General features: G+C 36.0%; 1 protein-coding gene across 4 annotated transcripts in view; it reads left to right on the forward strand.

Annotated features, from left to right (window-relative positions):
• The window catches only part of RXFP1 (relaxin family peptide receptor 1), a 46,193-nt gene that overhangs the window by 10,712 nt on the left and 23,275 nt on the right, over positions 1-12,206 (forward strand). For 3 of the 4 annotated variants that reach the window (XM_062611235.1, XM_062611053.1, XM_062610981.1), the window contains exon 2: positions 5,315-5,470. In XM_062611235.1, coding sequence (XP_062467219.1) covers positions 5,315-5,470 — 156 coding nt within the window. Of the gene's footprint in view, positions 1-4,030; positions 4,191-5,314; positions 5,471-12,206 lie in introns of those variants that run through there. The other variant, XM_062611144.1, reaches the window with a different exon arrangement.

Genomic DNA, 12,206 nt, shown 5'->3' on the forward strand with positions numbered 1-12,206 from the left:
AGTTATACAAAGAAGATCTTCCAGCACTATAGCTGGATTAATTAGACTAAATTATCTGTGACATAACTGATAACTAACTTCAGTAATGTTGTTATGAGATTGGAGTCTATATTTTCAAAAAGATAGTTTTTCTGCTTTGGAAAACACTTCTGAAATGCAAGCATTGTGAAATCCACAACAAGACATAAAGGTACAAGGTGAGATTTAAGATCCAAGATAATGATGAGATTAGCAAGTCATATACATCTTTTGTAGTATATTGTGTTTAATGAAAGCAAGCATTTTATATAGTCACTCATAAACTTAGGTGTTTACTACATATTCTTAAAACATATAATATGGTCTACTAAAGAGAAATGTAATGCAAACAAAACTGAATATATAATTCTGGTTTCAAGAGCAACATCCAGAATTTTAAAAATTGCCTGTGTTTTAAGAAAGGAAGCTGTTGTAAGCATTTGGAATTCTGAATAAATGACACTGTCATTTTCACCCAATAAAATATAGAACAATATAAATATGTATGTGCTACACAGATATTTAGAAAATGTTACAGACATCAGGGCTGAACAATTAGCAAAGGAGGAAAGGAGCAAACTACTGTAAAGGCAATGTAGTGATAACAGTATAATTATACTCCCATGGGGATCTTGTACAAATGCTTGAATCTTTTAAACCACTAATGCTTTGCCTCCAGGATAAATTTTAAAAAATCTCTCACCCCTAAAGCAAGGTCTATTTTAGGCTAAAAGTTTTGTCATGAATTTCTCCAAATTTCCCTTGTTTAGTGGGGAGAAGCTGAATAATTCAGAAAAGAAAAAAAAAAAAACAGAAAAATGAACATGACTGAATTAAATATTATTAATTTCTAGATATTATTGTAATGGACAAATTCAGTCAACAAATTATTTCAAAATAAGCAAGATCTTTTCAAAGTGTTATATCTTTTTGGGTTTTTTTTCTTTATGTGTTGATTAAAATGCTTCTGATCACAGTTAGTCAACCATTTGTCACTATTATTCTTTGTAAATCATCAAGTATCTATCTTTTAAGTTAAAGGAATTCATAGTTATAAACTTGGTTTTTAGCCTTATTCTGATGATTTATATGTGAAAATAAAGGTTACAGGCCTGTGAGATCTCCTTCTCTATATTATGGTAAAAATTTTTCAAAGCCAGTTCACGTGCCCCTCAAATGCCTTTCAACAGAAGAGAATTCTTTTTTAATCAACTGTCATCTTAAAGTATTCAGAGTAGCACCAAAGTGATGGGCAAACTCAATCTTAACTTTCACATTTTCTTTGTTGACTCATTTTGTTTTATTTGAAGAAAACATTCTGTTTCCAAATAAGTGTTTCAAATGAATATTTTCATTCTTGACTTCCTCTAGCCCATTTCCCACTGTGTCAAGAAGTATGGCAAATAAAACAAGTTATGAGAGGGCATGAAAACTCCCACCACTTCATGCATTTGCATTGGTTTCTCTGAAAAACTAGGGCTTTTGTTGGTAAAATAGTTTTCCATCATGGTAAGTACAGGGTGGATTCTTCGGTGTCATGGTCAATTCTCGGTCCTTGTCATCTAAGGACTCTTTTTAAAACCAGATGGATTTCCTCAGCCTCAGTAGTTTTAAGCTGATAACTTTCTCAAAGTAAAGAAAAACATGTTAGCTTATTTGGCTGATGGAATTTGAGAGTCATTTTGGACTCATGACAATGGGTCTTCATGAGATCCAAATATTTGAAAATATAAAAATATTTTCCTGATATACCCTTATTTGAACCTATGTGCAATACAGCTGAGGCTGTTGTGACTAGCAAGTACCAAGCAATAAATAATGGCGCTTTGATTAGTTTAATTGCTTATGACTCCATCTAATCAGCCCAGTATTGTTCCCATTACAGAGTCATATTCATTTAGTTTATGGAAGCTATGAGTAGCAGTTAAATTCATGTTCTTCTAGTGCACATGTCCCTTATTTGGTTTCTCAAACAGCATTTGTGACCCATCTCTGCTTCCCAAACTTTGTGCCATTTTTCAAAGAATGCACAAAAACACTGAGCTTGATGAGTCAATTTAGTTGGAAGGAAAACCATGTTCTCCTGGGAATATCTTGTTCTTGGCTTTCCCAAATGCGTTCCCTCTTTTGATTTCAGTTTGTGAGAGCTTACAAAGGGGCTGTCATGTTCTTTCCCCAGTGATTCCACATTCATGCAAGAAGAAAAAGCCTTACCATCTTAGACTAGATGACAACCCAGCTCTTGCTTATTTAAAAAATGAAACGAGTGGTAAATTAATCTTGTATTTTAAAGACTAACAGGAAAGAATTTATCCATTTTCTTCAAGTTAGAGGAAAGATCACAGATGTCTGACTTAGCAGTAAATGGCTTGAAGCAGCAGGTCTGGACAATCTTAAAAGGTGTATGACGTGAATTCTTGTTTTCTTTTTGAGAATTGAGGGATGAAGGTGCATTTGCATCTTGATATGCATATGGTACAAAGACAAAACCTATGGTTTAAAAAAGGGGTACTAATTACCGGTTTTCATCTTCTTGATTTAACACTGATGTGGAGCATCCAGTGACATTACTTGATGAAATAATCATTAACATTTTTTAAAGGTATTCTATCAGGACTTTTAGCTGCTAAAAAATAATGGACAATGAAACAAGATACTAGAAGACTGGTTCAATTTTTCATACTGCAAAATCAATAGCAGGTAGAAGAGTTGACACCTTTAATACTGCATCACAAATATAGTGCGGTAGATCATTATCTTGGCATGATAGACTTCAGTGTCAATAAAGTTTGTATTTGCAAAATAAAAAGCGTAGTTATTTGCTGCTCTTGTTGCAGTATTATCTTTATCCATTTTCCTCACATAAAAGACACAGTTTTAATTTCCTTAATCCAAAAAAAAAGAGTTGTTTGAATATTATCTAAAATTTTACAATGGATTTTATTGTCTTATCTCCTTCTACCTTTGTCAGCTTTGCCAAATATTTCTTCAGAGGGTTGGGGGTTTTCCATTCATAAATCTCCTGTAATCTGCAGGGTCCAAACTTCTGTCTTTTTCTGCATAAACAAAGTGATGTTAACAAGTCAATGGACAAAGACCAGTGCTTTCAACTAGAGTGAAGCTGTTAAGTGTTGATGCATTGTTATCTTCTTTCCCAGGCAGATATTTACATGCCAGGATAATCCAACATTGCACAAAATGAGTAATGCAGAGATTCAGAATACATATCATCAAGGCTATAAATTTATAGAGAATTCAAAACATTAAACACAGTAAAGGATTATGTACTCTTTTACAAAGAATTTCTAAACTGTGACTTTGAATCAGTTAATTAGTTGAAGGATTAATATTATTTGACTAAGTAATAATGATTTCTGGAAAATGCTAGGGAAATCCATTGAATGGTGCTGTGAGAAGACAAAGGCCATCATTTTAAATTTAAACTGTAAAAGATCAGGCCCTGTAAGCCCAAAGTTCAGCTCAGTCTGAATGCATCTCTAATGCTTAGGGTAAAAAGCTTGACAAAATGTAAGGGTTTGTTTGATGGTTGGGTTTTTTCCATTTATGTTTAGTTTTTCCAGATTTTTGTCTTTTACCAAGCATTTCAGTAGCTACTCAGGTCATGACAGATAACTGCACCTAAGGGAGCCTCAGTGGTCTGTGACATCTGTCTTCCTGCAGCAAGAGACTTTAGACACTAAGTACTGCACATATTCTGTTTGCTTAACACTAAGTCTGCATAAGATTTTTTTGGAACTTGTTTTTGAGTGGAACAGGTTAAGCATAATGTTTTGAATACAAGAACAGAGCAGCAGAGAGGTTTATGCGGGATATGCAAGTGTGAATTCACCCTGGGATTACAATGTAGTCTTAATTTTGGTTACATACATAAAAGGGGTAGGGAACTAAGGCAGAAGTCTCTGAGCAATTGCATAGGTTATACAGTTGTGAATAAAAGCAAATTAACTTTTCAAAATCATCTGTAGAGTATTTCACAAGCTCTACAACAGCAATGAAACAAAATATAATACATATTGCAATTTTTATCTTTTTCTTTTGTGACAGCATCCATTAAGTCAAATGATAGCTATAAAAATGAGGAAGTGATATTCCTTTTTGGAAGTACTTCAAAATCTGAATTAGCAGGCCCCTGTGGAATGATAATTCACTAGGTAGTCTTACTGAAGCTTTGGGAACATGAAGAGCACTAGGTAACATTCTGTGCTGATGATGCTTTTCTCCATTTCCAATATACTGGAGACTGAACAAATTCAGTTGTAGAGTAATTTAAAACCCTCTCCATATTATGCTCCTGGGAAGAAGCTGATCTCATATGATCTGAGTTGGCACCCTGCAGCCAAAGCAGTAGATCAGTTGCACTTACCCTGGAAAAAATGGTGATGGCAGAATTTGTCCCTCAGGTGCACTGAAGGGATGGCTAAGGCATCATGTGTCTGCAAACCTGGGTATTTGGATTTGCTGTAGTACAGAGAATTGAGTCTTCCTGCTACCCTGGCTGCCATTCATCAGCACTCCTATACCTTTCCACTCAGCACTGCTTGAATGAAGTCCCTGTATTCTGTGGAATTACTTCCTATAAAACATGGTTTAACAGAACAGCATCTATGCACATAAACTTTAGACTGATAGAGTCTGAACAATATCTCCAAATTTTTTGGACCAAGCTGACAACCATTCCAAGAGGATTCATAATGGAAACTTCATGTTGTCTTATTTCAACAAAACTGTGTCACAGATTTGATCCTACTTTTCTTGTTCTTTGATCCTTGATCAGTTTGCATCTAGTAATTGCTTTAAAATTGGAATGCATGTAAAAGCACAGAATTTTGAGTTTGTATAAAAGGGCTTATTCATCTGGGTCTAAAATTGCAGCACAAATTAATATATTCCATATCTGCACTCTTTATCTGGTATGTTGCTACAATAAATTAATTTCTAGTGCAAAGTGAAATAATCCTTTTAAATAGTGGCCTTAGGTCAGCTGTCTCCTATCATTAGCATATCCATCTTATTGCTAGGACACATGGGGAGGTATTACCTTGTTGCTTTATATCAAAGCCAATTTTAATCAGTTGATGATATGAATGGTTTTTGCCAAGAAGTTAACAAGTACTTAATATATTATTGTAATTGCATGCCCAATGAACTAATATGTATTTATCACTTGATATTTACATTCAAATGCAAATGAGTGTTTATAAAAGCGTAATCTCAAAGATCTTTCAACATTAAGAGCACATCTGAAAGTAAGCTTGTTCTTTCTGCTTCTGTTTAGTCATCTGTGACTCTTTGGAAGATCATGTTTCTGGAGGTGGGATCACGTGCCCCCTGGGCTACTTTCCATGTGGCAATATCACAAAGTGCTTGCCCCAACAACTTCACTGTAATGGTGAGGATGACTGTGGGAATCGGGCCGACGAAGAAAACTGTGGTACGTGGTTGAGACTTTTCTTTGTGTCTAGCACCTGCAGTCACTGAAACCCATGTAGTGCTCACACTAAAATAGAGTTGTGGTGTTAGGAAGTTAAATGTTTTGCAGAGTATACAACAGGTCTTTGGCATAGCTAATAAAGCCACACAACAAACCATTTGCTAGGAAAGAAGGATGAACCACATTTTTGTTTGTGTATGGTATCCGTTTATCCAATTTCATCCCTGCCTTGAACTTGTTTGCATGTGTTATATTGATGTGTACAAATGGATGTATGTAACCTAGCAAACATCTCCGTTGAGGAGCGGTAGATATATGTGCTAACAGAGTTTGTATGAAGCTTAATGAACTTCAAGTGGGAAGCATAACTTAGAATTTTCAAGGATTTTCAGGAAACATCCATGTCCTAATTTGGGAGAAAACAGCAACTGTGTGAGTGTACTGTGCAAGCTGTGCTGCTACCAGGCTTTGGCGTTTGGAAGTGTCAAAATCTCAGGGAATACACATAGACAGGTCAGTGCTCCCTGCTGTTTCAATCTTTGTCACCCCTGGCCCTGCCAGATGGTAGCCATGAAATTGGCTTCATTTGTAACCTTTACCCCTGCTACTGAGCAGGGCCAGAGCACAGGCTTTGCACTGGCACTTGCCTTTCCACCCTGCTGATCTGTGAGAATGACCTCAGCACAGCTGTACTCTGCGTTGAACAGTATGTCTCGCACAGTGCCTGAACACAGCTCAGAGGGTGGCATAGACCTGCGATAGTCTGAGAAAGACCTCCCTATATTTTGTGAGAAGACAGCTTAGCCATTTGGTTGTGAGCTTTGAACACAGGGAGAGAAAATTAGTCCTAGCACATTTTATTTAGTGGTATTGTCAGTTTACTATCAGCCTGGTTAGTTTCAAAGATACTCTCCAGAGCTACTGATCCATGGCAGATGGGGAAACTAGACTTCCTATTCCTTGGTAGCTTTCCTGTAGACATGGAGCGCAGCCAGATTCATGGTGCCCTTCCTCACACACTGCTTCCAGCTCCCTGGAGCCAAGCAGGTGAACTGTTTTCCTGTCCCAGCTGGGCACACTGCCATCAGAGCTGGGGGTCAGGAGAGGAGAATTCGGATATTAAGTGAAACTTCCAAGTATGTTATGTATAACAAAAGGAATTTTCTGAAAGAAGTTTCAAACAAAGTATCATAAAGGCATTTTTTCACAAGCATTCTTCACAAAGTCAATGAAGTTTTGGTTGCTCTCATTGTATGTCTGTGAAGTTCATTATGTACCTGTGTAGTATCTTATTCTTATACCTATCAAATTTCAGCATCTTAATCCATATGAAAGACACTTTTAATTCTAATCACATCATATGGACCTGCAGCTTTTTCTAGTTTTACATCTTTGCTGATGCCACAAACATACTTTCCATTGCCAGTAATTAGAATTCTGAACCACAGTGGTTCTTGTATTCTTCTGTAATTATCTTGCCCTACAGTGGCAGAAACTGCTAACAGTGGTGCCCTCTTCTGTTTAAAAGTCCAGTCACTGTAAATGTTTTTTTTAATCCATGTTTCATTTCTGTATAGTATCAGAAAGTCTATTGTACAAGGACTTGCTGAAAGTGTACAGCTTGATCAGATGGCAATTAGGGTATACAGAGTTTTGTGATGGGATGTACGAGACAGTATAGCCTGTGAGACAATTCATCTGCGATATTGAAGCCACTTCTGGGTATAGTAATCCAAGAATGAATTAGCCTCCATTTCTGAAAGCCTGAATTACACAAGATGAAGAATCATTGTATTAACTTACTGGGAATACCATGCCATCAGTGTTTTTCTCCTGTCTTGACCACATATTCTCATTTAGAAATGCATGCCGTGTATAACATATTAAGGTCATATTCAGCAGTAATGGTTTCTCAGAAACTTGTGTTGCAGTTTGAATAAAGGAAGAGTTGCTTCCTTTCCTCAGAATATGGAATGTCCTGATGTGATTTATTCCAATGCCCCTGAACTGTAGTAAGTGTGGGGATCTTTGTGGGATAGGCTGTTTCGCTCCCAAGACAAAGAAACTATCTGGCTATTTTTGTTTGCCGCAGTTTCTCAGGACCACGTTAGTATCCTTGCCTTATTGCAACACTTATATCCGGTTCCCTCCACTCTTTATTTTTTTTTAAATTTACAACTATTTTTCAGGGTAAATCATTGCTCCTGGTTACAGAAAAGCAATTAAAAATTAAAATATTCCACTGTAGTAATTGCTGCATGCAGTGCCATTGGAAATTTTAATCTTATCCACAAGGTACTCAATTAAGTAGCTCAACTGTTAAATTCTTGCACACTCTCATCTTGCATAATTTGAATAAGAGCTCAAAGGTTGACAGTCTAAAACATTCAACCCAACATGTGTGGCAGGGAAAAAATCAGCACAGACCCTGACAGGAATTGGGAAATTTTTAGGTTTTTTTAATACATGTATCTCAAACAGAGCTTTACAATCTGCTTTACTCATGATTTCTTAAATAATGATAAAGCACTACCTTAAGCGTACAGAAAAATGCTACAGTGAAGACTTGTACATACCTTATGTACAAACTAATAGCGTAACATAAGGAAACAAAGCAAAAATCTGCCATGGACACTAGCTCTTTCTGTGATGGAAAGGACTGTGCTGATGAAGAAGAAAAGGAAAAAAAAACAAACACTTCTTTTGAAAAACAATGCTGATGTTGTGGGTAGGGGGAAAACAACAACAAGAAAAAAAGCACCAGGTACTCTAAACACAAGAAAGTCCAAAGTCCAGTTGCTCAACACAAGCCCTTAAGCACGCTGAACATTAACAGCAACTGCAATTACTGAAATAACCCTTTTAAGAAACATCAGTGAATGAAACAAGCAGAGAAGCAATCAGCATAAAAAGCACAGGTAGCTCTTCTAAGAAAGTTACTTTATAAAAGTCTTTAAATGCCCTTGAAACAAAAAGTAAATGGCATCAGTACAAAAGAGACCAACATGATAGGAGCCTCTGAATGCACTTGTAGCCAGTCACTCCATCCTGTAGCAATTCTATCTCTTTCCTTTTTTAATGAGTAAAGCTCTCTCGTTTCCCACTTCACTGCTATAGAGATATTTATTGTGGTAATCTTTGAGAGGATTTGAAGTATTAGTCCTGTTTAATGCACTGCATGCCCTGTAACAGCAAAACATGATTAGAAGTATTTCAAACTAAACTAAATCCTCACTGAGAGATGTCTTTTCAAATGTGCTGTAGTCACTGTTCATATCCAACCTAGGCACGTAAAGATTGGCTTCATGGTGCGTTCTTCAAATCTGATTCCCCTTTCACTTCCACCATGCTGGGTTTCCAAAACTAGTAAAATACTGTGTGTGATATCCTGATGAGGAAGAACTTGAGGCCAGGTAGTAAAACTGCAGTAAGAGGAGAAGTCTAACAATTTATCATGCCCAAAGTGATGGGAAGCTTTTTGAACTACCACTAGATAACCTTAAATGTGCATGGAAAATGCAGTCTTACTTTTAGAACTTGAAAACATAGTCCATCAAGAGTAGTGGGTGTCTCTGCAAATTTGTCATGAATATGATGTTTTTAAATAAAAGTTATTTATTTAAAGTTCTATACTTTGTAATGAAGGCTTATGGGTTTGAGGATTTTCCTTTTTAGGCTTGAGTGTGGCATTAAATTTTTCCCTGCTGTTCTGCCCCACTCTCACCCTTTCTGAAGCAGCAAATTCTCAAAAACGCCGAGTGCATTGTTGAACAGTTCAGCTTATATCACATATTTCACTTGAAGGGGGTTTTTTTTAATCTGTTACCAAACTCAAAATGTATAGGGGAAAAAACCCATATATATACATATAGATATAGGTATAATTTTTATATATATCTCGATTCCAGCATCCTTCTGTACTCAAGCTCAGTCCTACTGAAGACTGATTTCAAACATAATGGTTTCAGGCTAATTGTCAAAGGAAGAGCTTTTCCTCTTTCTTTACAGCTGTAACACTTGATTCTGTAGCTACTCGATGTTTATAGATCGGAGGTTAGAACATTTGTTTACTTCATTGCTTTTTAAACATGAGCAAGAAGGATAAATACCAGGCATAATCATGAATTCTGCTCAGCTAATGCTATGGCAGCGTTGACTTGGGAATAGCTCCTAAGACGAGTATTTCTTGCATGGAAGACATTGCTGCTACAATGTTAATGCATTCTAACAACTCTCTAGCAAAGCCCTTCAATGCCCAGTGGCATAGTAAAAGTGCCAAGTGCATATTTCCAAGTACATATTCATGGAAAGAAGCGTTTTGGAATCTCTGCTTTGACAATGATGCTTAATGATAAGCAAAGCTAAAACTAACAGTAAATAAAAATATCATTTGATTAATGCTAAACAAAACCAACAAAACAGTAGCATTTATGATGTAGATTTGCATGGGGTCCGCATGTGGTTTGTTATCTTAAACTGCGTGTTTGTTCAGGTGAGCAAATTCTGACACATGAAAAATTGCAAAAACATACAAAAGTTAAATCATAACGAAATGTACTCCACACATTTGAACAGAAGACAAGCAACATTGCCAGTAATCATCTGTTTTTCAAAATACCAACTCTCTGAGTAGCTTTAGACAAAAATATTCCTTAATCTGCTGCCTAATTATTTAAATTTTAAATCTTACACAGAAGCACTTTATTTATTTTTAATTCTCTAATGTACCAACACAACTCAGGGCTGAACTTTTATCCTAGATAAGGGTCAACTTTCTCTGAATATTATTATCCTAGTATTACATGCAATGATAAAAGTGTAATGTTACCAGCAACAACATTTGTGTAATTACCTCTTCTAGATACACCACTGAGTCAGTTATTTTGTAGTCCTATTATGCTAATTACAAAGTTCTGTAAAAATTCAAATACATTTAAATTTTAAATCTCTGAGAGATTAAATATTTGTTTTTCTTGTGTGATATTCCAAGCTCTTTGTTGAACTGTCCCTAATATTCCAGCCATTCTGTTTGATAAGCAACGTGATTTGTTCCTCCTAACTGTAAATTAGCTGTGATGTTAATATGATGACAGTTCTTGGGGAAAAGCCTTCCAGTAAATTGCAGTGTAGCTTACCTCAAGTTTTATGTTCCAAAGCCACCCATCAGCTCTTGAATTTAGTTTGGTACAAAGTTGTAAGTGGAGAAATATAGAAACAATCAGATCTCAAAAGTCACTCAGCTTTTCTCCTTTCAAGGGGAAGTCTGGACTTTACATCCTACCTGGACACTTTGAAAGCATATTTTATTATATGTCTTGAAGTCTAAGATTAAGCCCTACTGCTTTGTCTCTAATAAATTTAGCACTATGCATCAGCATCCTGTAGTTACAGGTTCTGAAAATCCCTTGGCTGTAAAGTACAGATGTACTGATTTCTTTATAAATATGCCTGCTTTCAGATTTGAAAGTTTTTTCCTAACTTCCATTAGTGTTTGATAGCACCCAAACATGCAGTCAAAAATCTATGTGGTTGGTTGATTTATGATGTTCTGTTCTAATATAAAATGCAAACAATAAGACCAATATAAAATCTTCAGTCGCACCACCCGGGCTTTTGACCACAACATGTCTTGTGAAACAAGGCTGAGGCTGATGAGAATTGACCTGGACTGACTTCACTAAAATCAATGGAAAGGCTCCTGCTGTCTTTAGTGAGCAAAAATCATAACTTACCTAAATTAGAAAACTAATGAAAAGCTCAGATGTTTCAAAAAAAAAAAAATCCCCAAAACCACAATGTTTTTCACTCATGCATTAGCCTTCCAAAATAGTACTGGATATGACTGTTTGGAAGTACTGCTCTAGCAGTGATTTTCTTTCTTTCTCTAGATAAGCTGAAGAAATCTAGGTTGTGATCTTCTGCAACTTGTCACAGAAACAGGAGATACAAAATACAGTATCTCCCCGTGAAGTCTGTGATACCTAAATCTCAAAAATAAATATTTTAATTCTTCTTTTTTTTAAAACTGAATTGGGAATTGAGTAGATATGGTTTATTCTTTGTTTAAATTTGTGGTTACTGTCATTTCACACTCCTGAACAGCTCTGGTGCTCCATCTCAGAACTGATTCTTGAAGTAGGGTCTTCATTTATTGCTAGCAAATCTCTAGAAGAAATGGTTATGTGCAAGTAACACAGGTATAACTTCATATTCAGAATTGGAAACGTTTTAACATAAGAATTGTTAAAAATGCAAACGCCAGAATTCTTATGTATTTCAAAACCAAAGTCAGGTGCATTGAGTCTAATCCCTTGAACTTCTGTAGACCAGATTCTTTTACCATGAATGAGGCATTAAAAAGCCAGTGACTACTGTTACATATTTGACTACCACTCTACTTACTAGCAATAATAAACGGGCAATGGAAGGAGCACCATGCTAGGGTGTTTCATTTTATCTTTTTTTTTTTCACAAGCAGGGTCTTTAATTATGTAATGGAACAAAATAGCATGAGCTATTTTGAGAGCATAAGTTTCCTTAGTGTTTAGAAATTTGGCTTCTGGACAATTTTGCAGATAGTTCTGCAAAGCTGATTTTTTGGCAGTTAGGCAATGGTTGTAATGTGTCTGCATTTGTTTTTTAATCACAGTGTCATAGCCACATTTTTCCAGTCCAGTGAAGCGAGAACAGGCATGCAGATTTAATTTAAGATGTTTCTGACTCTCCAGAGGAGTTC

This window comes from Pezoporus occidentalis, unplaced genomic scaffold, assembly GCF_034315485.1.
Source record: "Pezoporus occidentalis ecotype Australia unplaced genomic scaffold, CSIRO_AGI_Poc_V1 ctg1, whole genome shotgun sequence".
Lineage (NCBI taxonomy): Eukaryota > Metazoa > Chordata > Aves > Psittaciformes > Psittacidae > Pezoporus > Pezoporus occidentalis.